The sequence below is a fragment of the Corylus avellana genome, chromosome 10 (genome assembly GCF_965113065.1).
Source record: "Corylus avellana chromosome 10, dhCorAvel1.hap1.2, whole genome shotgun sequence".
NCBI classification, from domain to species: domain Eukaryota; kingdom Viridiplantae; phylum Streptophyta; class Magnoliopsida; order Fagales; family Betulaceae; genus Corylus; species Corylus avellana.
In genome coordinates this window covers 22,444,500-22,471,582 of record NC_142499.1, presented here as the reverse complement: position 1 = coordinate 22,471,582, position 27,083 = coordinate 22,444,500, and the positions used below count along the sequence as shown (strand labels likewise).

Here is a 27,083-nt window from a genome sequence, read left to right as displayed (position 1 = left end):
AATAAAAAATAAAAAAATTTTAACATGTTTTACTAAACACCTTTGCAATTTTAAAAAGTAACTTCCAAAAAATGCAATTTTTTAAAACACAATTTTTAAAATCGCACTTATTGATATCGCAATTTCAAACTGACCCTAAATGTGCTAAATAATATTTTTCATTCATATGTCTCCGAATTTGGTTTACTTGATGCTTACATATGTACCTCTTTAGATATTCTAATTCATCCGACTTAATTTTATTTTCTCAATTCTTAAGCTTTTATGATTCACAATAATACGCATTGACTACGTTTTAACATTGCAATTTCTTCAAATTACACATTTCAAATACGAAGTACACTTGGCAAGATTTGAATCTAATATATATAATTCATCGATCATTCCACTTGAACGAACGATGCCGGGATATATAATATAAGATTGTCAATCCGTGACCTTCATTATTTTTTGTTTTTTTTCCTCTAAGCAATCCGCGTCTTTCATATAATAACGAACACCGTTATTCTTGAACACACAGACTAATATCCTGAGTACATTGACTTAGTTGATTGTCCGACAGTTTTTTCTGATCTGGCCGCTGGTGCCGGTGAGTGGGCTAAGGTTCCCCATCTTTATCATGGCATTGGCAAAATCTGTTCGGAAAGTTGCCGAGTTGGCGCTGTAAGTATTGACTTGAGCATTTGTGGAACCTCCAGTCGTAAAGAGCTGTTGATCCGAGTGTAACAGACCCTTATTACTTTTCAAGTTGGTGAAATAAGCATTGTCAAAGGTATTCGGAGTTGTGACGTCAAGAGGGGAAAGATTGTCGTCTCCTCCGGTGCTTGGACATTGCGATTGTAGTGATGTTTTGTACGTGGCATCTATGTTAGTTTCGTTGTATGCCCTGGTCCGGAAGGTTATGCACCTAGCTTGCCCTATTGAGTGAGATCCTAAACAAATTTAACACGAAAGCAAAATGGGTTAAGATCTTTTTATATCAGATAAAGTTTTTGGGTAAAATTCGGATTTTGGTGATTTAACACACCTGAGAGAGCCACCATTTCTTTGGTAGTGAAACCCTTGTTTGAGAAGGCAGTGATAAGGTCAGCAAGATCCAGTGTTGGAGCAGGGAGGTCGGTATTAGCAGCACTTTGACTTGAGGTGGTGGAGTCTCTTCTGCCCAATGGAACTACCCAGCTCGGTCCACCCAGCTGAATTAATCAATTCAATATTAATTCTGAGGAAAATTACACCAAAATAATATGATTTATATAACGTAGAAAGCAATTGGAAGTTTTCTTTTTTCTTACAGCGACAACAGAGTCCCTGGCGGCTACGGTTAAGATGTCAGCACAAGACACAATACCAGCGCATGCACTCTCCAATTGAGTTTTGATGGTGTCTATTACATCGAATCCCCTTAGTGAATTAGCATTGGGCCCTGCTGATTTCTCTCCACTGCTACCATCCAATAGTACAGATGCATCACATCCCTGTTCCAAAATTGTTATTCAAAATTGTTAACAAAAATATAAAAATAGTAAGAAATGCTAAAAATCATTCTCTTAACCATCTTTCAATCATCTCTTTATAATGAATGGGTGAATCTACCATTAAATTTTTGTAGAATCCACATGAGTCCACAAATCAATGGTGAATCCATTAGATTTACAAAAAAAGATGGTCGAAAGATGGTTGAGAGAATGATATATAGTATATCTCTAAAAATAGTACGTATTCAACTTTTTTTTTTTTTTTTTGTAAGAATATAGCATTCAACTTTATTCCACGTTAGAACACCTTTTTTTTTTTTTTTTTTTTTTTTTTGGGGGGGGTAAACATTCACTACATGCACTCACACAGACATAACTCAACGCATGCAGACATTAATTTGTAGATAAGATATTGATTAGGAAGGAGAAAAGAAAAAAAAAAAAAAAAACGGAGGAAGCGAGAGAGATAAGATGACTTGCTTGAACGAAGCAGTCATGAAAATGAAGACGGAGCAACGATGCGCCCATGCGTGCCTCTTTGCCCACAGCAGCGACAACAGCTGCTTTAATGGTGGAAAGGGCTTTAGGGCAGGATGTGTCGTAGAAAGTAGAGGATAACTGGGCAGAGGCCATTCCCACAACAAGTGAGAATAAAAGGAAGACTAATTTTGTGGTTGTGGGAATGGAAGGGGTGGAACTATGGGAATTAGCCATGACTAATGATTTCCTAAGAAGAAGAAGAAGAAGAAGAAGGTTTTGGCTTTGCTGCGTGGTTTAGGCAGAAGGATTATGGTGTATTTATATACGTGCTCTACCATTGACTTTTATGAAATTTTCTCATGCATTGTCTGAGTTCAACGTTGTGAGCTAAAAGAATACAAAATACAATAAAAAAGTGTGTAATACATATATCAAGGATTCAAGGGAGACGGTGGTGAGTGGTGAGTGGTGAGGCGGTGTCTTCTTGTGTAATTTGTTTAAGTTAGTGGGTCGATAGAAGGGTGGGTTCATGGGTAGATCCACTAGATCCAGTGGGTTGGCTGGAATTTGCTACAAATTTGACTGGTCGTCACCCCTTTCATCATTTCCCGGAAGATACTTCCACTTCTCACACTTTGTAAAGAATATGCCCATTTTGGATATTTTCTTCCAAGAAAGAAAACAGAGATTCAATTCAATGATTGGTTTAGAGAACATAGTTTAAGTAGAAAATCGAGTATTGACTTGTAATATATATCTTAAAACAAAACCAAAAAAAAAAAATGATTATATTGATTTGTAATTAGTTTTTTATGGTATGTAAAAATAATAAACAAGTTTCAACTTTCATCCAAGTCCATTCATTTTTTTTAAAAAAAAAATTTACTAATTCAATGGTGAATTTTAAAAAAGAGAAAAAGTTGAAGAAATAGCATGTCACGATAACGGAATGTGTCACTTGTAATAAAAAATACATAATTATATAAAAGTTGAAAATTAAAATAAAATAAAACAGCTGAGAGAGTGAGAGGTAGGTGGAGAAAAAGTTCTTGCAAATAATGTACATGTCTATTCTATTACAATAAAATATATATATATATATATATATATATATATATATATATATATATATATATATTAGTCATTATAACTTTGGTGGTAGTCATTTTCGATCGTGGCGTGATCTGCTCTTCGAATTCTATAATATTGTTTCCAAAGATTCAATTAAAGTATGAAAAGTATCACCGAAGAAAGTGGATCTCTGTGCTTTAGGCAAAAACGTGTCGGCGCCAAAAAGACAAATTAAGTGGATGAATTCAGGCACCACTGGGCACTGGGGCTGGCCAATAGCCACTGCATTATTTTATAATTTTCTATATTAATTGGTCTTCGTTTTATAACGAAAAGAAAAGGATATACCAAAGGTTTCTACTGCTTAAAAATAAAATAATACTTCCCTTCTAAGCCACCCTTATACCAAATCAACGGAAGAGAATGTGAGTATTTTGTCAAAAGAATGTGAGTATTTTCGTGCCATTTAAAGATTTTAAATAATGTAGCATAATTTATACCATTAAATATAATAACATAAATTTTTAATTATGAAATGACTAGATCGAAACTGTCTTCATTAGACTTGTGCCTGCCGGCCGTTTTAGGGACAAAATGGATTTTAATTATGAAAGGATATATATATATATATATATATTTTTATCCTGCATAATAAATGCACTTACACATTATAAATGAAATTGTTAGGTTAAATTATTAACATAATCTCAACTCTTTTTTCTTCTCAATATTTGTAATTTTAAGTTTAATTTAGTAGAATAGAAAAAAAATCACAAACCTAAACTAGCCATATATCAATTAGATTAACTTGAACAATTTAAGACTTTGGCTGAATTTTCTATATATATATATATATATATATATATATATATATATATATATAAATGATTGAGTTTAATAAAGAAGAAATTGGAAACAATGACTTCTGGTAGCAAGCTTTGATCTGATTCGAGTGGGGTATATGTACGTGGAAATTGGGTGATCACTATTAATATGATTCAGATGATCAAAAGTAGATTCAATGAATATTGAAAATGAAATGAAAAGGACCCCGAACTTATCTATAATACATTGTTTGTAATATATTTCTAGTTTTGTTAGCTGTTTTGGAACTACTGTTTAATGGGTCAATCGCTTATTAATTTCTATGTGTTCGTGTCGATGGTCAATTAAGTTGATTTGGATAATGAGAAGTACTAAGGAGCCAAACAAAAATTTCATTCTCCCATTTTATAAATCTTAGTTCCGCCCCTGTTTTCAAGGTTTCCGTTAGGATTATATTTAATAGAGAATCATAACGGAGTGGTAACATTGCAAACTTTTTTAAAATTAGATACACTAAATTGAAAATTTTTAAATATTAATTAAGTAGGTGATTACAAAAACAATAAAAATTCAGAAGGTTAAATATTGAAGTTTTCCCTATTTTTTAATAATCTACAATCTCTTATGGTTAATTTTACTCTCTTTTTTTTTTAAAGAGACTTGGTCGAGAAGTAACTAGCATTCATATTAGTCCGCTGTCATATATTTGGACTTTAATTTGCATCGTAAAATTAATCATTTAAATTAATATTTTAATATTTTTATTTCTGTTTAAATTCAATCTTATCTTTAAATTCAATCTTATCTTTAACAAGTAAAGCCTAATACGTAATATATTTATTTAATACTTTGCTAGGGTATTATTCGTGTTTCATGAGGAGAATTTCCGCGGGCACCAGCTGTGAGTAGCTAAAGTAGTAGTAATTGTTTGCTGGCATGCTTTAAACATTTGATTAGCATGACAGAAGGGCTCGTCTTTTAGGGTTGATTTAATTATTTATGTTTGCATTTGTCAATCAAGGTGGTTACCTGCGGGGAGAACATATAATTGGAGAAGAGTGAGACACGTTGAACTAAAAAGCAGAAAATGCCAATAATTGAAATGTCACACGCCGAATATGATTAATCAAATTCATGGGCCGAAAATATAGACCAGAGACAGCAGACAAAGTGCTGGAGATCGAGTAAGAATATTGCATGCATGCACTCCAAGTCACAACATGCATATATCCATTGACGAATGTTCGTATTTTTTTTAAGGGTGATAAATAGTATTCAAGGGTTGAATTAGGGTTTCACTTATATGATTTAGGATTTAAGGTATATTAAAACTTACAGAATACCTCCTAGCTAGCTAGCTTGAGCTTAATAAATGATCTCTCTCTCTCTCTCCCTCTCTTTAATCCCTTTGGGATCCTGAGAACGGATGTTCTCGTATATTTCAAGATACATAAATTAAGAGGCGTGTTACACAATCATCCTTTAACTATCTTATAATAAATTTTTTTTACAAATTTAATGGATCAATCATTAGATTTATGAATTCATGTGGTTCTTACATAAATTTAATGGTGAATTCATACATTCAGTATATAGAGATGGTTAATTAAGAAAATATATTTTATTATTTCTCTATAAATCAATACCTACAAACTTAACTCATCACACCTTTTTTCAAACCAAAAAATAAATAAAAATTGAAGGGACAATATACTAAAATCATCGTCTTCGTTTCTAATTTTTTCCAATAAGCTCCCCCATCTTTGAGTTTTTTCAATCAAATTCTTTTGTCAGATTTTTTTTGTTTATTAAATCATGTGAAAGATCAATAATGTTTTCTAAACATAAAAAAAAATTAAAATTAAAAACTAAATATATAATTAAAAAGTGATGAGGTTAAAAGGATAGTCGAATCACTCCAAATGCTCTTTCTCACCTTCAATGGATAGTCTACCACCTTTTCATTGACTTTTGGAGCTGGCCCGACCACCTTCTCACCGTCAATAAATTATAGTTAAACCATGATAAAGAGGTTTTTGGATTGAGATAGTTAGATCATTCTCTTATTAGCATTTTTGAATAGACTAATTTTCCTTTCATGCTGAAGAATAATTGACAATCTATCTCTTCACTAAAATTTCAAAGATGGTCGGACCACCACTTCACCGTCCACAACAAAATGAGACCTTAATGAACGACATTTAAGAAGTGGGGTTCACTGTCTTTTGGAAAACACCCATTGAAGCTTGACCTTAAGCACACCACCACCACCACCATCACATCCTCTAGAATTTTCATGATTGCTCTCTCACAATCACCACTCATTTTTCTTTTGAAGATTTCAACCATTTTCTGTGCTTCCAAATTTAGTAAGTATATTTTTGACTTTATACTGTTTCTGTGGGAGTGTATATATGTTGATTGATATAATTGTCAAATCAAGACTGGTGAATAAATTTTAAAAAATTACATAAATGGGAAATCATCTTTTCAAAATTAAAATAGACATATATGTATTTTTTTTTTCTTTTCTAGACTGGAAGAAAAACATATTTCTTCATTTTCTGTTTGAAAATAATAGATTTAAGTACTTTTTTTTTTCTTTCTTTTTTATCCTTTTAAGTAATTTGTACTTAATATTTTTCATTCCAATAACTTCTTTGTTAGAATTACCAGGGGTGGTTGTGTTTGTTAAAAATTGCATTTTGTCTTTTGTTTTATGCATGTTCTCAAAATAAAAACATTAACAAACAAAAAAATACAAAACATTCCTAAAAACACACACAAAAAAAAGAAAAAAGAAAAATCCACCTTGATGTCACATTCGAAAGTTTTTCTCAAGCAAACATCACTTGAAGTTGAATAGCATAACTTCAATTTGCAATTTTCTTAACTACATTTTAGAATCAATATTACATTGTTATTACATGAATAATTTCTTAAACACTTAACGAGATAAATTGTTAAGTTTGATCTTATTGAACTTAGACATTTAGATTCTTGAAAAGAATCTAAACCTTTTGACAAACACAATGTGTTGTTTGGGAGTGTATTTTTAAAAAATTGAAAATTGAAATATCAAAAAAGGGGTAGATTTTTTAAAATGCACGATTTTCAAGAATAAAATACAATTTTATAGGTCAAACTGCAATTTTACCAAATGCTTTAACTAAGTTTTTGAAAATCGTGTTTTCAAATCTCATATTTTAAAATTACAAATTCAAATGAATCCAAACAATTCTAAGGTGGTGCAGTACTGTTATTTTATGACTTGGCTCCCTCCCCCTCTTTTAGTTTAGTGATTTTATCGTATGGTGATCACAAATCATCAACTTAATTCTATAAATTGGTATTCATAAAAAATACTATTTAATAAATTGTTATAAGATTGTCATATAATCTAATAATGTGACAGTGCATTAATTCAATTGTTAGATCAACAATTATAATTAAAAATATAATATTTATTTTAATTATGTAACAGCTGTATATCAAAATATTAAATAGTATGACTATAATATTCACTATGTAACTACATCCATTTCACACACACACACACACAACTCAACTTTTTCTTGCTGTGTACGTGGTTAATTAGGCACATGAGAGTTCTCGTGTATTTATAAATGTTCTCTACCATTGACTTGTACAGTTGTACTGGCCGAGAGGCGGCGTCTTCTTGTACGTTTTTGTTCAAGTTAATGGTCTATAGTGTTAATTTTAAATCACCGCTTTCTAAATTTAATATTTTATGTCAAATCTTATAGCAAATAATAAAATTAGTATTTAACTTATATTCTACCGGATAGAAAAGTTCATGGGAATACAATATTGAGCGGATGGCTGTAATACTTTGTCATACTCAGATTTAGAATGCGTACGTTTGACATTGCGATTTTATAAACAAAAAGTATAATTTTAAACCAAATTGCAAAAAATAAACTGTTTGAGATTGCGTTTTTAAAAACTTTAGCAATTTAAAAACTCATAAATCTGTGTTTTCAAATCGTAGGTAATAAGATTTTTTTTTTTTGAAAATGCACAATTTTAAAGGTTAAATTGCAATTTTGCCAAACGCTTAACTACATTTTTGAAAATTACACTTTAAAATCGCACATTTTAAAATCACAAACCCATGCGGACCGTTAGTAAATATCAAAAATATTTTTGATATTTAATTTCTTGAATGAAAGAAAAAGAGATTCAATTCAATGATTGGTTAAGTAGAGAATAGAGTATTGACTTGTAGCATCTTAAAAACACTTTATAGTCCCACAAAGTCTATCTACTCATTTCTTTAAAAAAAAAAAAAAATTATATTGAAGTTGTTGAAACTTAATGAAAGTGACTACCTCCTTGAGAGAGTCGAAAAATACAAATCTTTCAATATAAGTTCGATTTTTATTAACAAATATCTTTCTCTCGTTGGATTTTTATTAACACATATCTCTCCCTCCTTGGAGTTTTATTAACAAATCTCTCTCTCTCTCTCTCTCTCTCTCTCTCTCTCATTTAGCATCATATATGAATGCTTTCTTTGCATTTTGGCATTTATATCGCGTTTATCTACATGCTTCATCCACTATTACTTTACAAAAAGAAAAAAAAAAAATTATAAGTTTGGGACTAAGATGAAACTGCCCCCAAAAGATTTATTGAATTGTGCAATTTTTTTTTTTGCAGTGACTATTCGGTAGCTAGAGCCTAAATTAAAGCTTTTGCTAATTAGAGACTTTGGAATTGACAAATCATGTCTTCTTTTGAGATTTCAGTAAGCCCTTTATTAAAGGTACGTTTGGGATTGCGATTTCACAAAAATAATTAGGATTTTTAAAAGACATTGTAAAACGTCAGGTGTTTGACATTGCGATTTAAAAAGCACTTAATATAAAACAGAAAAAGAAATCACGATTTCGCATAACGTATATTTGATAAAAAATAAATAATAATAATAATAAATAAATAAATAAATAAAAATTAACATGTTTTACTAATTAAACACCTTTGCAATTTTAAAAAATAGCTTCCAAAAAAGGCAATTTTTTAAAACACAATTTTTAAATTGTACTTATTGATATTGCAACCTCAAACCGACCTTAAATGTGCTAAATAATATTTTCATTCATATATCTCCGAATTTGGTTTACTTGATGCTTACATATGTACCTCTTTAGATATTCTAATTCATCTGACTTAATTTTATTTTCTCAATCCTTAAGCTTTTATGATTCACGATATTTGAAAAACTTTTGAATTTTGTGTATGGAAGCAATAGTTTTACTAAGATATATATATATCACAATAATACGCATTGACTACGTTTTAACATTGCAATTTCTTCAAATTACACATTTCAAATATGAAGTACACTTGGCAAGATTTGAATCTAATATATATAATTCATCGATCATTCCACTTGAACGATGCGGGGATATATAATATAAGATTGTCAATCAGTAACGTCTTTCATATAATAACGAACACCGTTATTCTTGAATACGCAGACAAATATCCTGATCGAGTACGTTGACTTAGTTGATTGTCCGGCAGTTTTTTCTGATCTGGCCGCTGGTGCCAGTGAGTGGGCTAAGGTTCCCCATCTTTATCATGGCGTTGGCAAAATCTGTTCCGAAAGTTGCCGAGTTGGCACTGTAAGTATTGACTTGAGCGTTTGTGGAACCTCCAGTCGTAAAGAGCTGTTGATCCGAGTGCAACAGACCCTTATTACTTATCAAGTTGGTGAAGTAAGCATTGTCAAAGGTATTCGGAGTTGTGACGTCAAGAGGGGAAAGATTGTCGTCTCCTCCGGTGCTTGGACATTGCGATTGTAGTGATGTTTTGTACGTGGCGTCTATATTAGTTTCGTTGTATGCCCTGGTCCGGAAGGTTATGCACCTGGCTTGCCCTATTGAGTGAGATCCTAAACAAATTTAACACGAAAGCAATGGGTTAAGATCTTTTTATATTAGATAAAGTTTTTGGGTAAAATTCGGATTTTGGTGATTTAACACACCTGAGAGAGCCACCATTTCTTTGGTAGTGAAACCCTTGTTTGAGAAGGCAGTGATAAGGTCAGCAAGATCCAGTGTTGGAGCAGGGAGGTCGGTATTAGCTGCACTTTGACTTGAGGTGGTGGAGTCTCTTCTGCCCAATGGAACTACCCAGCTCGGTCCACCCAGCTGAATTAATCAATTCAATATTAATTATGAGGAAAATTACACCAAAATAATATGATTTATATAACGTCGAAAGCAATTGGAAGTTTTCTTTTTCTTACAGCGACAACAGAGTCCCTGGCGGCTACGGTTAAGATGTCAGCACAAGACACTATACCAGCGCATGCACTCTCCAATTGAGTTTTGATGGTGTCTATTACATCGAATCCCCTTAGTGAATTAGCATTGGGCCCTGCTGATTTCTCTCCACTGCTACCATCCAATAGTACAGATGCGTCACATCCCTGTTCCAAAATTGTTATTCAAAATTGTTAACAAAAATGTAAAAATATTACATATTCAACTTTTTTATTTTTTGTAAGAATATAGTATTCAACTTTATTCCACGTCAGAACGTACATTTTTTTTTTTTTTTTGGGTAAACAATCACTACATGCACTCACACAGACACAACTCAACGCATGCAGACATTAATTTGTAGATAAGATATTGATTAGGAAGGAGGAAAAAAAAAACGGAGGAAGCGAGAGAGATAAGATGACTTGCTTGAACGAAGCAGTCATGAAAATGAAGACGGAGCAACGATGCGCCCATGCGTGCCTCTTTGCCCACAGCAGCGACAACAGCTGATTTAATGGTGGAAAGGGCATTAGGGCAGGATGTGTCGTAGAAAGTAGAGGATAACTGGGCAGAGGCCATTCCCACAACAAGTGAGAATAAAAGGAAGACTAATTTTGTGGTTGTGGGAATGGAAGGGGTGGAACTATGGGAATTAGCCATGACTAATGATTTCCTAAGAAGAAGAAGAAGAAGAAGGTTTTGGCTTTGCTGCGTGGTTTAGGCAGAAGGGTTATGGTGTTTTTATATACGTGCTCTCCCATTGACTTTTATGCAATTTTCTCATGCATTGTCTGAGTTCAACGTTGTGAGCTAAAAGAATACAAAATACAATAAAAATGTGTACGTATAATACATATATCAAGGATTCAAGGGCGACAGTGGTGAGTGGTGAGGCGGTGTCTTCTTGTGTAATTTGCTTAAGTTAGTGGGTCGATAGAAGGGTGGGTTCATGGGTGGATCTACTAGATCCAGTGGGTTGGCTGGAATTTGCAACAAATTTGACTGGTCGTCACCCCTTTCATCATTTCCCGTAAGATACTTCCACTTCTCACACTTCGTAAAGAATATGCCCATTTTGGATATTTTCTTCCAAGAAAGAAAAAAAGAGATTCAATTCAATGATTAGTTTAGAGAACATAGTTTAAGTAGAAAATCGAGTATTGGCTTGTAAGTTGTAATATATATCTTAAAACAAAACCCAAAAAAGAAAAAAAGAAAAAAATGCAAAATGATTATATTGATTTGTAATTAGTTTTTAATGGTATGTAAAAATAATAAACAAGTATCGACTTTCATCCAAGTCCATTCATTTTTTTTAAAAAAATTACTAATTCAATGGTGAATTTTAAAAAAGAGCAAAAATTGAAGAAATAGCATGTCTCGATAACGGAATGTGTCACTCGTAATAAAAAATACATAATTATATAAAAATTGAAAATTAAAATAAAATAAAAAGATATATTAGTCAATATAACTTTGGTGGTAGTCATTTTCGTGGCGTGATCTGCTCTACGAATTCTATAATATTGTTTCCAAAGATTCATTTAAAGTATTGAAAGTATCACCGAAGAAAGTGGTTCTCTATGCTTTAGGCAAAAACGTGTCGGCGGCAAAAAGACAATTAAGTGGATGAATTCAGGCACCACTGGGCACTGGGGCTGGCCAATGGCCACTGCATTATTTTATAATTTTCGATATTAATTGGTCTCCGTTTTATAACGAAAAGAAAAGGATATAGCAAAGGTTTCAACTGCTTAAAAATATACAAAATAGATTTTAATTATGAACGGATATATATATATATATATACACGGCTTAATAAATGCACTTACACATTATAAATGAAATTTTTAGGTTAAATTATTAACATAATCTCGATTTTTTTTCCTTCTCAATATTTGTAATTTTAAATTTAGTTAAGTAGAATAGAAAAAAAATCATAAACCCGCCATATACACTGCATATCAATCAGATTAACTTGAACAATTTAAGACTTTGGCCGAATTTCCTATATATATAGATGATTGTGTTTAATAAAGAAATTGGAAACAATGACTTCTGGTAGCTAGCTTTGATCTGATTCAAGTGGGGTATATGTACGTGGAAATTAGGTGATTACTATTAATATGATTCAGATGATCAAAAGTAGATTCAACGAATATTGAAAATGAAATGAAAAGGACCCCGAACTTATCTATAATACTTTGTCTGTAATATCTTTCTAGTTTTATTAGCTGTTTGGAACTACTGTATAATGGGTCAATCGCTTATTAATTTCAGTGTGTTCGTGTCGATCGTCAATTAAGTCGATTTGGATAATTAAACACACAATATAATAAATGTAATAAAAAAAATATTTTTTTTTTTGGATAAATTTCACTTAATTCTCATAAATTTTCATCTCTTTTGCAATTATCCTCTAAAATTTAAAAACTTTCAATTTAACATATCAAATCCTTGCTTTAGCATTTCTTTGTAAAGTGTACGTTTGTAATGTTTTCTTAATGAAAGCTACTCATTCATAAAAAAATAAAAAAATAAAAACACTTAAAAAATCATTAGAGTTTGAGGTTAAATTAGTGGACAAAGAGGTCAAATGACATTTATACCTATGTAACATTTATTAAAGTACAAAATTACCTTAATTATATAATTAAAAAAAAAAAAAAAAAAAAAAAAAAAAAAAAAAAAACTGGTGTTTTGAACATTTTCACCCAAGGTCGTCCTCCAAAATTTTTTAAAAATCGTCTTAAAGTATGCATATTTATAAATTTGTCCCCTCAAAATTATACTTTTGTCCCACCAAAATATTAATTTTCTCTTCCAACATATATAAACTTTAAATACCCCCATTTATTTAGTTTCTCTACATATTCAAAGGTACATTTTTCTTGGACCCAATAAATCATATATAGTTTATGTTGCTATTTGTTTATACTATTGTATGTTTGTGATGTCATAATATTCGATTTAAGACTTTTATGCTTTTTTTTTTTTATATATATATAAACATGCACAAATACACATACACAGAGATTATATGTACGTATCGATGTGCTTTTGTATTTATTTAAGTATGTCTTCCTAATGTATAAAAAATAAAAAATCTCATTCCCCCATTTCATAAATCCTAGTTCCGCCCCTATTTTCAAGGTTTTTGTTAGGATTTAATAGAGAATCATAATAGAGTGGTAACATTGCAAACTTTTTAAAATTAGATACACTAAATTGAAAATTTCTAAATATTAATTAAGTATGTGATTAAAAAAACAATAAAAATTCAGAAGGTTAAATATTGAAGTTTTCCATATTTTTTAATAATCTACAATCTCTTATGGTTAATTTTACTCTCTCCTTTTTTTAAAGAGACTTGGTCGAGAACTAGCATTCATATTAGTCCGCTGTCATTTATTTGGACTTCAATTTGTATCATAAAGTTAATCATTTAAATTAATATTTTTATTTCTGTTTAAATTCAATCTTATCTTTAACAAGTAAAGCCCAACACGTAATATATTTATTTAATACTTTGCTAGGGTATTATTATTCGTGTTTCATATGGAGAATTTCCGCAGGCACCAGCTGTGAGTAGCTAAAGTAGTAGTAATTGTTTGCTGGCATGGTTTAAGCATTTGATTAGCATGACAGAAAGGCTCGTCTTTTAGGGTTAATTTAATTATTTATGTTTGCATTTGTCAATCAAGGTGGTTATTATGTGATAATTGTGTTACCTGCGGGGACAACATATAATTGGAGAAGTGTGAGACACGTTGAACTAAAAAGCAGAAAATGCCAATAATTGAAATGTCACACGCCGAATATGATTAATCAAATTCATGGGCCGAAAATATAGACCAGAGACGGCAGACAAAGTGCTGGAGATCGAGTAAGAATATTGCATGCATGCACTCCAAGTCACAACATGCATATATCCATCGACGAATGTTTGTAATTTTTTTAAGGGTGATAAATAGTATTCGACGGTTGAATTAGGGTTTCACTTATATGATTTAGGATTTAAGGTATATTAAAACTTACAGAATACCTCCTAGCTAGCTTGAGCTTAATAAATGATATCTCTTTCTCTCCCTCTCTTTATTACCTTTGGGATCCAGAGAACGAATGTTCTCTTATATTTCAAGATACATAAATTAAGAGGCGTGTTACACAACTATTTTTTAATTATTTTACAATAATCTTTTTTTACAAATTTAATAAGTCAATCATTAGATTTATAAACTCATATGGTTTTTACATAAATTCAATGGTGGATTCATCCGTTCAGTATATGGAGATGGTTAATTAAGAAAATATATTTTATTATTTCTCCATAAATCAATAAGTACAAACTTAAGTCATCACACCTTTTTTCAAAAAAAAAAAAAAAATTTGAAGGGACAGTACACTAAAATCATCGTCTTCGTTTCTAATTTTTTCCAATAAGCTTCCCCGTCTTTGAGTTTTTTCAATCAAATTCTTTTGTCAGATTTTTTTGTTTATTAAATCATGTGAAAAATCAATAATGTTTTCTAAACATCAAAAAATTAAAATTAGAAACTAAATATATAATAAAAAAGTGATGGGGTTAAAATGGTAGTCGAATCACTCCAATTGCTCTTCCTCACGTTTAAAGGATAGTCTACCACCTTTTCATTCACTTTTGAAGCTGGCTGGACGGCGACCTTCTCACCGGCAATAAATTAGTTAAACCATGATAAAGAGGTTTTCGGATTGAGATAGTTAGATCATTATCTTACTAGCATTTTTGGATAGACTGATTTTCCTTTCATGCTGAAGAATAATTGACAATCTATCTCTTCACTAAAATTTCGAAGATGGTCGGACCACCACTTCACTGTCCACAACAAAATGAAACCCTTATGAACGACATTTAAGAAGTGGGGTTCACTATCTTTTGGAAAACACCCATTGAAGCTTGACGTTAGCACACCACCACCACCATCACATCCTCTAGAATTTTCAAGATAGCTCTCTCACTATCACCACTCATTTTTCTTTTGAAGATTTCAACCATTTTCTATGCTTCCAAATTCAATAATTCCGTGTATATGCTTCCAAATTCATTGGTTCCAAAAAGGTTAAATCGTGAGAAAGCATAATGTAATTTGGAGTACAAATTTGGAGCTGTACATAGGTTCATCAGTATGTCCCCTAAAAACCAAATCATCTGCTATTACTCTTCAACGAAAGGCCAGCCAGGAATGGACGAGAAATTATATTTAAAAACCCAGAATATATTGCCTTTGGGATTGTCGGTTGGCTGCCTTTCTTCAAATCAACATATCAGCCAAATAATAAACATATAGGAAATGGACTTATCACTAATTTGTTCTTGAATTTGACAGGGTTAATTTGGTGACAAAGATGATTCCAAAAGCTTGTGAATGTGTAAATATATATACTTGTTTAACTCCTAATGATTACATTAAGAGAAGTATTGAAAGAGAGAAGTATTGATAGCAACTTTATCGGGGAAATAAATCACTTGACCCCACTCAAACACCTCACTACTTGGAATATAATCGTATAATTAAGCTCACTTGAACCTCCCACCACCATGCCAAATAACTGCACTGTTGATTAATTAGACAACTTCAGCCTGTTACGTGACAAGCATTTTGAGACTATATTTAATAGCTTATCACATTAAAAGGCGACTCTCTTTAAAAAAAAATTAAAAAAAAATTCAGGCTTGGATTCTCTCACTCTAATCCTTTCTATTCAATTATTTTGTCAAAATAATATACTTAATCTCCCGAAAATGGATAAATTTTTTGTGACCGTTTTTTCTATTTTGAAGGTGTGGCACGTTGCCAGTCCTGTGGTTTGTAAAAATTGCTTCAACAATCTTCATTTAGCTTGACCTCTTTGCATTTATTTAATTTATGTATTGGTTAAAATTAATACTTATAAGTTTATTCAATTGTATAAGAGAAATATATATATATATATAGAATTTGAAGTGCATGCAGTTCGATCTGTTAGAGTTCTTTACGTACGCACGCACCTTGTTTAATTACTTACAGAGATTGTTAATTTATATATAGTTTTAATTTTAAAAACAAAAACTGAAAACTTATTAGTGCAGTGTTGATAAAGACCTCTTAATTAAAAACGTTAAATCATGACAAAGCATTATACAATTCAACAGATGCATGCAGAAGCACGCACCAAGTTTATTACGAATACAAATTAAGCCCATGGTATATATATTGTCTTCACAGTTACAAACAAACTGAATAATTTTAATATTGACAGCGATTCAACCACGATTCCAGTTGGATCTTTGAATGTGGAGAATTAAAGGCCAGCCATCAAAAATGCTACCAGCAAAAAAATAAAAAAAAAACTTATTTTAAATTATCTATTAACCAACTTATAAAAGAGCTGACGAAGCTAAAAGATAATGATGGTACGTACAATGACAAAGGAGACACCATCTGATCTTTAACTTGATACGTTTTTTATTGGATGGTATACAACGACAAATGAGACACCATCTGATCTTTAACTTTGTACAATTTTTTGTTGGATTGCTTCTCCAACTCAATCATCTAAGTTAATTTAGATATACATATATATTCAACGATATAGTTGTCAAATCAAAAGATGAGTTGTAGCTTTGCGAATTATAATTTTTTTTTTTAAAAAAAAAGATGTAATTTGTAAAAGTAACTAGCTAATTAACAACATTTTCAATAGTCAGCAAGCTAGGTTATCCAATTATTTGAAAAGGTAAATTAACATGGAAGGAAAAGAAATCGAATGTGTTTACTTTTCTAAATACTTATAAATAAATAAAAAGGCGAAAACACTAAAAAAAAAACGAATTATGTAGTGCAGGTTTACTGTTTTAATGGATTTGAAGCTAGCGTGAAGCACTTGTGTTTCTATGAATGATTATGAAGCACGTCTCTCGTTGTTGACTCACAACATGTGATCCAGTTCTTAAAAAACATGATGTCGACAACTTGATTCCATGCGGTGTCGTCTTGTTGATTGACTTCGCATCCATTCAACACGGTTACTCACGTGGATGCACATAGTCGTGGTTCGGCGGCCCAACAATGCTGTACAGTGTAGATGCAATAAGCTTTTAGCCACCGCAATCAAATGAATCATTTATTTTTTATTTTTTATTTTTTTGTCTGATTTTTAAAATTATTAATTAATCAAAGTTTAATATTGATTTATTATAAGTATAATAGTAATTTTAAGAGTCATATCAATTTTAAAGGAACATAAAAAAAACATGGAGGCCGGTATCATTTACTGTTACTCCTGAGTGTTAGAAATTGGGTAATAGATTAAGAAAAATAAATATTACCCAATTTCTAACGTCCTTCAATCTTTCAATTTAGTTATTCATGTATATTATTAGTGGAGTTGCAATTTCTCCCTTTTGTCCCCCAAATGATAAGAACATCATGCCTAAAAATATTAAAAAATAAATAAATAAAAAAATCAGAATATATCTAGGTGATGTCTTTCTTTTTTTTTTTCTTCTGAATTAATGTATTTGTCTCTTTATTTTTTATTTTTTTAAAAAAAATATTTCTCTTATAAGCATTATTTTTGTCATTTTAAATCAATTATGAGAGTCGACTGCTCGAGCGATTCCTTGCACCAAGTTTAACCAGTTCCAAGCAATGTTTGAGTCATTGAGTGGAATGTTTGGGGGCGACAATGATTACCCGTGAATGATGGGGTGGTCATGGCCGCCCCCGATTTCATGGGTGGTCTTAGCCAACTCCATTTGTGTTATATTAAGGTAGTTGTTCACTTAAAAAAAAATACCAAGAATTTTTTCTTTTTGAAAGTTAGAAGAAAAAAAAAGAATATTTTGAAAACTCTACTGTGTTCCCACATACTAAAGTATTAAGACAAAAGAAAGGTCATTCAATATTTATTTTTGGAGTTGAAAAATATATATGGAGGCCCACGATCGACGAAGCATTAGAACGTCCTTATTTGGTGCCGCCCAACGAGACCAATTATTTTAAAGGGCCACAAAGCCACAATGCTGGACTTTTTCTCCAAAGCAGAAAAAGGAAAGTTGAAACAAAATAAAAGGTGTTCATCACTTAATGCACTCTGCTTGTTGTTTTCCTTTCTTTTCTTCTACTACAGATTTGTTTGTTAGGGTGTCCCTTTCTTTTTATGGAAAATGTTTGGGGTATTATAATTTTACATAATAATTTATATTTTATAAAAATAAAGACTCTTCTTTTACTTAAATATTCATTTTGAGTTGACGGATTTTTATTTTTTGTTATTTCAAATTGTAACATCTTTTTGTACGTGTGGTACTCATGATCGAGTGACAACCTGAACCAGTGCATGGAGTTGCTATTTTCTTTGCAATGAATTAAGATAAACAACATTATCTTTTTTCAGGAGATATTTCATTGGGTTACATATGATTGGCACTGTACTTTTTTTCTTTTTGCACCGACTAAATAATTAATTGATTAAGTTTTTTTACTTTTAAACCAAAAAACTTAAAACGTAATAACTGAAAATAATAATAATAATGAAAAAAAAAAAAAAAAAAAAAAAAACGATTCCATTGGGCCGGACAGGGCCAATCTGGACTAGCCTAAGAAAGATAGAGACCAAGTCCTAATGGATCCATTACCCAACCTAATAATGATTCGGTTCTCCTACAGAACGACAGAGACGAACTGGGCCGGAGTTGTTCAATTTCAACCATTGGGCAATTGCTTGATGTGGGCTTGGTCGTTTGTAATGAGCAAGATGCCGTAGATGACGGCCCATGGCCCATTGACATGGCTTGTTTTCACTGGATTCCAACAATTGAACCCTTTTTTTTTTTTTTTTTTTTTTTTTTGACATGTGCACACAAAAGAATGGGAAGGGAGGATTCAATCCAACAATTGAACTGATGTTGTGGATTATTCAAAAGTGGCCATTAGTTATAGAAAATGCGGTTGTTATGATTTCGGTGGGGCTTAATGTGAGATATATTGTGCTAAACTAGGGATAAGTTTAAGGGTTTAACTTTTCACGCCCCATCAATTTTAGAGGTTTTGGCTTATTAGTTGGTATTTAGGACTTGTTTGGATGTGTGTTTGAAGGGTTTAAAAATGCGTTTAACACTTAAAACTTTCGTTTGAAGAAAAAAATATTTGTTTGGTAAAAAAAAATTAAAAACATTTTTAAGGGTTCAAAAAGCTTAAAAATGGCCAAAATACATTTTTGGCAAAAGTTTAAAAATAAAACTTTTGCCTAAAAACGTTTTTTGACTTAAAATCTCTATTTCTTAAACACAATCTTAGACATGCTTAGTATTAGTATAAAGGCAGATACCACGTCATATGTTCAAATCTCATAAGGCCGACCTATGAAAATGGTTTTTTGGTGTCTAAGTTGCCACAAAAGTGAAAAGGCTGCTAAATCAGGAGTGAAAGTCGAACTTTAAAGTAGACCACCGTAAATATTGACAAGGAAGTACGGTTAATTATAATAATCGTGGTGGGGCTCAATTTAAGGTATATATGAGAGTTAGATTTGGCTAATCTAATATGAGATACGAGATACGTTCAAGGATCTACCATTATGCATTTCATCGATTCTAGTACTTTTGGCGTATTAGTTGGGTACCTAACGTACGTACACCGTCTACGGTGTGGATTGACTGATTGATCGGCTTGCGTTTCAATTTTGATTCAGCCCATTTGAGCTGATCATCATGTCACTAGCCGAAGTAGAGAAAAACACAAGTGTTAGTTCTTTATACCCTTCATCTAGTTCTTCAACTTGGATTTGATATCATCTAATTAAATGGCTCTCCTTCGTCACCAATCGACCAACTCTTTCTCCTGCGATCCTCGGCTACCAATCCTTCAAATAATCCCTCCTTCTCACAATCCTCTCGTTCCCAATCATTTGCCAGCTGCCGCCAATTCGATCATCCCATAAATACACATGCAAAAAACCACTGTCGATTGCCATAAATAACCCCTCACACGTACAGCCACAAGACACCATAATTACCCCCTCCCCCAACACACACACACACACTTTAATAGAACATCATTCAGACAATAGCTAGCGTCAAAAATATCATTGCAAAATACTCATCATCTAGAGAGTAAGACAGGATTTGTCTGTTAAAGCTTTTGCTTTTTCTCTCTTGTTCTCTCTTTTCAAAACAAAAACAATATTAACAAACAACCTTGCACATAAAAGATTCAAAATTGTTTGAAACCTTGATTATGTTATATCATAAGTTTTTCAAATAAAAAACAGCCTCCAAAACACATTGTTATAATTACTACACAATCAATAATATTTATATAAAAAGTATACATAAAAATTTAAATATTATCTTTACAACACTAGTTCCCACTGAATCTCACACAAACTAGAAGTATAGATGGAAGTTCGTTGACGACAACAAGTGCTAATTCAAAGATTGATTTACTTTTACCCATGCAATTGTACTAATTTCCCCTCCCATACATTAGTTTATCATAACACAATTTAATATTTAAACAAATTCATACAAAGTTGTGTTACATTTTCACTAACAAGTTAATGTACCATGTCTAATTTAATGATTGTCAAACAAAAATAAGAACAAACATTCTTTGGTTTAAAGTTGATCAAACAAAATAGTCAAATAACGTGACACTATATATACTATTCAATGCAACAAAATAAAATTTTGACCGTACCTAAAATGAATACCAGAAAATGGAGAGGTTTGTGCTCCACTAAGCCACTAATTGTGGTTAATTATCTAATTTAGCTATGGATGTAAGCAATCCCAATCTATGAAACATAATGCGAGGTGTTAATCAAATAACTGAAGGGAAATCAACTAACTTTATTTTATTTAGAAGAAAAAAAGGCATACTAGGTTTCTTCACCAGCAATGCCCGATATGCGTTTTTTGGATGAAAATACAAACTCTCTGGCTTTGGAATTTGCTAGTGTGTTTTGACACTAGTTGTGACTTGATCATGATCAACGGTGGATAATTGTTTCCAGTACCACACGGAAAGGGAAAAAGATGAGTAAGCAATGGGGATGATGGTGGATTACTTCTCACTACTTCCACTCCAGTTCTTGATTGCTTCCACCACTGCTTGCTTCACCACTCGAGCATCTAAGCTTTCAATGTGTTGTGTATTCTGCAAAATCAACAATATCTTATTCATTTAACTCATACAAACCAAAGTAATGTAATCACATCATATGTAATGAAGGCGTGCATCACTGTAATCTATATATACTTGCACGTGTTAGAATATATCATAAAATTTGATTATCTAAAAGGTAAGAGATAATCGCAATAAAGAATCGAAAAATCGATTACAATTAGATATATTCCATATTTGTATAATTCACACGTACTGATCATCTTTCTATTTTTGTTTTCCTTTTTAAGGATGAAAAAGGCAATATTCTTCCTTACTTCTCCTCCAACGGCTTCTAATTGGAAAACGTCTGAACAAGAAACCCTAGCATCGAGCACATCCAGACCCAGCAACTCGAAGGCTTCTAGGATTGAGACGAGCAAACCGGGGCAGTTTTTTCCTGAGAAAACATTTACAAGGAAACCCCTTTCTAGGGTTTCCACGGTAACCTGCTGAAAAGTAGAATAGAGTAATAGAAAGAGTCATTTCATTTGGTGAAACAGGATTCAAGAAAGTTGGATATATATGTATATATTATATATGCAGTACCGCAGGCAATGAATTTTGGGCAGTGGAAGTTCCAATATCTTTATTCAGTCTTTCCACTTTTTTCTTCAACTCCTTTATATATTTGGAAGCATCTACTATAATTGAGGCTTTGTTCATCTGCCATGGGCACAAATTCAGGCAAGAAAAAAGAAATGAAATAATGAATATATAATCAGAGATATTGAAAGCCAAAGTATATGTATATAAGTGTTTTATTAAGTATTTATTAATTGGTAGATGGTAATTACAGCACTAGAGTTGGTGGCAGCACGAAGCTGCTGCAACTTCTCATTCAGCGCTGCTCTTTTATGCTCCTTCGAAGCCATGCTTCTGATCTGCAGCCTCTTATTTTTCTCTCTTTCTAATTAATTTTCTCTTAGCATATTTTATTTGCCGTGGGTTTTGGGGCTCTTTATAAAGAGGCCAGGAATGAGCTCTCTAACCTATAAAGCCTGGCCTCTTGTTTGTTTCCTACATGAGTACTGCCTGCATTTCCCCACAACAAGTTATTCCTCATTGTATTAAATATTTACGAAATTGACCCCCTTTTTATCTTCATAAATTTTCTTAACCTGATGCCATTGTCGGACAACGTATACCAAAATAAGAAACATATATATTGGAAGCTGATTCTTCAGTAACATCATACCCTTTTCTCTGAATCCTTTTTTATTAAATTTCACCAGTATATATATGTTAGGGATATATACAAATTACAAAGTCTCTCTCTCTCTCTCTCTCTCTCTGAGGTGATCCCAGATTTTCATCGTCGTTAAAAGAATGACATTAATCACTGGGTTAAACTTTTTTTTCCCTGTCTCTTGCACTAAAGCCAAACTCCAATTCTTTTCCCCTTTGGAATCATAAGTTGACCTTGATTAATACCATCAATAATATAAAAAATTAAGTAACATGGAGCTAACCTATATATCTAGAATTTGAACCGTGTACAACAAGTATATATATATAAAATCAGTCAAAATAGAGTAAAGTATCCACTGAAAACGTTGAGGTACGTACATGCCTCACAAAGACTTACACACACGGATATATTTTATATATTTGAATATATTTATTTCCTGACATAACAATTAACAACCGTACATCAGCAAAGAAACAGTATATAAATGCTCGAACTTTTTGGATTCTGCATGTTTTTATCATTAGTGTATCTGGCACAAAAACCTGATCGGCCCCATTAAAGCATATGTTACGCAATCGTACTTAACAGGAATCCTGTAGTTTTCTTTATCTGCGTCATGGTCTCTTTAATTATCTCCATATAAGATACACGCATTGGAGTGAAAAGTAATATGGTAGGTGAAATTAAAAACAAAAACAAAAAATACTCAACCTTGCATGAGAGAAGGACAAAAGGATGACGGCAAAGAGAGAGAGAGAGGGTTCGTGTGCGAGATCAGCCCCGTGAGAAGTGTTTGGAGGGATTGACAGCTAAACTACCTTTGACGCTTCCTTCGCTGCTTTCGATGTCTCTGTTCCCTCAAACCTCATAACTCTCATGTCTCTCATCACGTGCAGATTCCTTCCCTAAGCGCGTTAAGCCCACCATTAATCAATCCTCCGGCCACCCCTCTCCACGTGACTTCTCCTCATATATATATATATATATATGGACCGTGATACACAGCACGCTGGCGTGCGTGGCACGACTGTGTAAATTTTTTTTTACACTGGCTTTCCACGCACGCCAGCGTGCTGTTTAGCTTCACCCTATATATATATATATATATATATATATATATATATATATATAGTCTCTTTACTTTTGTGCTGCTTTTTATGTAATGAAAAATACTGAAGTTGAAAGAGGAACTCTTAGGCTTCTAATCAATTATAAACCACTCAATAATATACTATAATGGATCAGATACCCCATCCCTAATAGAAAGGATTTAGTTAGTCGCATCAATGAGGCAATAGTTTTCTCTAAGTTCAATATGAAGTCAAGCTTTTGGCAAATCCAAATTGATGATAAAGATAGGTATAAGACTGCATTTACCACTCCTAGTGAATTCCAAAATATCATGAATGATATTTTCAATCCCTTCAGTCACTTTACTATTGTTTACATTGATGGCTTGTCTGAACAAGAAGTATTGAAGAAAATATGGTCGCTAATATATATATATATTCTTCCCCAACAATGTCTCTTTGGCTCTCTTTTAGTGATCCTTTTGTCATATATAAATACCCCACAATAACACAGCTCCAAAAAAAATATTAAAATTTACGTGGTTCGGCAAATATTATTTAATGAATAAAAGAATGAAAAGAAAAAAGAAAAAGAAGCCGTGAGATTGGCAAGTCTCTTTGCACAATGTTTGCTGTAGTTTCCACGTATGAGTAAAGAAAATTGTTGGAACAATTATGCTTTGTTAGGTTGATAAGGAGAAAGGTGATAGATATACGTCATTAGGAGATGAATTATGCATGGGAGATTATGGCTAACATTTAAAAACAGTAGAAGCCAGCGAGAGGGATTTATAAAGAGAATTTAATATGTAAATTGCATTTACCCAACATTGTCTACATTGTGTACAAACAAACCACAGTGTACCCACCTATTCACATGTGTGCCCATTAATCATCACAACAAAACAATCCACCACACACATAACCAGCTGCTCCAAGCTTGTCTCCTGCCCTAGTTTCAATTTTATTCTTCCTAGGGTATTAGAGTTTCCTGGTGCTATGATGCCTTTATTCGTTATACAATTTGGTATAAGACAAGAAAGAATAATAAAATATATATTTAAAAAAAAAAAAAAAAAAAAAAAAAAAAACTCACTTTATCATTATCAAATATATGTGTCATGTATATAGAAAGATGAGAAACTCCAAATTTTAAGCTCAACTTTCCTCTATCTTGCTTTATCACATGAATATATATTCCTTATTACATTTATAATATTTACAAAATAATGTGACAATTCATAATTAATGAAATAATTAAGAGTGTATAGTTGACAAGTCAACCATGCATTAACTAATTAAATTTACAAATTAACAAGATTTTTAGCTTAACTATGAACTGTCATATCAATTTACAAGAAAAATTGTGCTAAAAGCTGTAATATCCTTACCAACACTCCATCTTTACTAATTACAGTGAAAGTTCTTGAGATGACAGGTAATCATTCTTGAATTGAACAAATGAATGATTATAGCAAAATTTTCGTAGCTAATCAAAACTTGCTTCCCACTTTTGCAAGCGAGTGAGATGGCCCCATCGATCGGATGGATTATGTGTTTGAATCATATAGAAGGAGCTAGTATATGAAGAATAATCAGCATGAACACGTGCTTTCTTTTTCCCTTATCATGACCAGTTGTTATTATCAACTTCTTGTAACAAAGTAACAAACTGCATTTTGTTTTCCACGTATTGCTATCCTGGACGAAGAAATCAATAATTGGACAACAATAATATTGGTTTAAGAATTTCGACCGCAGTCACAATTGAGGGTGACTTAGTGCTTATCGGTATGATGATGTCCGACTATATATATTTGAAAATAGGCAAACAATCAAAAGAAAATTATTGGTGCATAAAGAAAACATATATAAGAACATAGTACTTTCTTATACCGAAATAAGGGTTAATGATTTAGTTCACTTAGCAACTTATTTAAAATAAATTATTATTTTTTTAACAAAGACGCCATTTTTTGTGAGAATTAGAGAAATTAACGTGAGCAATCGAAGAAACAAGTAGGGTTGGCAATTTTTTATACGACGCGTGAACAGAAGACAAAATTGATGGGTTAGAGTTGAGGAATCTAACGGCCTATTTAATTAAATGAGTTAAGTTATAGTTGACATATATAGTTTTTTTACATATGCTACGACATGACCTTAATCTGACATGCGGCATTTAGTGCTGACAATTTTTTATATGACATGTGAATTTGATTGAAGAACAGTAACTTCAAATGATTGAAGAGCTTGCGGCTTCCTTAATATTTTATTACTTGCTAATCTCCCAATATTCCTCATGTATTTTATAGCTAAGAATTAAGACGGATAGAGATGGAAGTTTTGGGTCTCCATTCAAAGAGCTTTGCATTAAATCACACAGAGCATTCCTAGCAGTCTCACCAAATTTTACTCACCAAAATAACCAAAAGTACACTTTTAGTTATTTTAACAACTCACTTTTTTAGAACACCCCAGCAACCTTACTATTTTAACAATCCACTTTCACTATTCTTTTTCAAAGATTTGTTTTTTTTTAAAAAAAATATATATTAAAGGAAGAGAGGGAGAAATGAGTTGTTTAATCAATAGGTGAGTAAATAGTAATTTTTAAATTTGGTGAGTACTGTTCACCTTACTACTTTTTTTTTGTTAAAGTAGTGAGGTTGAAAAGTGGACATTTAGGCCATTTTGGTTAAATTGCCTCACCAAAATAACCAAAAAATAGTTTTTGTGAGGCTGGAAGGAGTGCTCTAACCAATTACTGGAAGTTCACATTTATTCTTTATACGATTTGTTACGGAGAAATGCTAAAAATCATTCTCTCAACCATCTCTCAACGATCCCTATAATAAATGGGTGAATCTGCCATTAAATTTTTGTAAGACCCACATGAGTCCACAAATCAATAGTGAATCTATTAGATTTGCCAAAAAAGATGGTTGAAAGATGGTTAAGAGAATAATGTATAATATATCTCTTTGTTACGGCTGGCAAAACAGGTACCTGGCAGGTTCCTGTTTATCCTATGCATGTTTTTTTTTATAATAAGGTTTTAGATCTAAAACCTTATTATAAAAAAAATATGAATAGGATAAACGGGTACCTACCAAGTACCTGTTTTGCCAGCCCTACGATTTGATTGTTCGATCTCCTGACTCCTAGAATGTCCTGAAAAAAATATCATTTTTATTTTTATATACCCGACGACTTGTACTTAAGAATAACATTATTCAACTTAGCCACACTACTGATTTGTCTGCTAATATTAGTAATTCAATTGTGGAAATTAATTAAGAATATTGTAGAGAGCATGATTAAATGTCCAATCATACAATACGTACGGATATTAATACAAATAGTGCCAAATTTGGAAATGTGTCTCGTGACAATCCCTATTTTTTCTCTAGATCATACTTTTCCTATATATGAGATTCCAATCTCCCAAAATTAAATCATCGAGGGACAAAAATTCCGTAGCAAGT

General features: G+C 32.0%; 3 protein-coding genes across 3 annotated transcripts; all 3 read right to left on the bottom strand.

The window, feature by feature from the left end:
• Positions 1–309: 309 nt before the first annotated feature.
• On the bottom strand, positions 310–2,230 carry LOC132191984 (cationic peroxidase 1). The gene is made up of 4 exons (XM_059607153.2): positions 1,956–2,230; positions 1,293–1,475; positions 1,028–1,193; positions 310–932 (listed from the first exon to the last, which is right to left on the bottom strand). The coding sequence occupies exons 1-4, from the start codon at positions 2,187–2,189 to the stop codon at positions 544–546; spliced, it is 972 nt and encodes a 323-aa protein (XP_059463136.2). The 5' UTR covers positions 2,190–2,230; the 3' UTR covers positions 310–543.
• Positions 2,231–9,145: 6,915 nt separating this feature from the next.
• On the bottom strand, positions 9,146–10,874 carry LOC132191669 (cationic peroxidase 1). The gene is made up of 4 exons (XM_059606761.2): positions 10,574–10,874; positions 10,129–10,311; positions 9,865–10,030; positions 9,146–9,771 (listed from the first exon to the last, which is right to left on the bottom strand). The coding sequence occupies exons 1-4, from the start codon at positions 10,805–10,807 to the stop codon at positions 9,383–9,385; spliced, it is 972 nt and encodes a 323-aa protein (XP_059462744.1). The 5' UTR covers positions 10,808–10,874; the 3' UTR covers positions 9,146–9,382.
• Positions 10,875–21,000: 10,126 nt separating this feature from the next.
• Positions 21,001–22,294, bottom strand: LOC132161715 (transcription factor bHLH61). Its single transcript, XM_059571891.2, has 4 exons — positions 22,131–22,294; positions 21,883–21,999; positions 21,612–21,785; positions 21,001–21,327 (listed from the first exon to the last, which is right to left on the bottom strand). Exons 1-4 carry the CDS (start codon positions 22,206–22,208, stop codon positions 21,235–21,237), a joined length of 462 nt encoding a protein of 153 aa, XP_059427874.1. The 5' UTR covers positions 22,209–22,294; the 3' UTR covers positions 21,001–21,234.
• Positions 22,295–27,083: the final 4,789 nt, after the last annotated feature.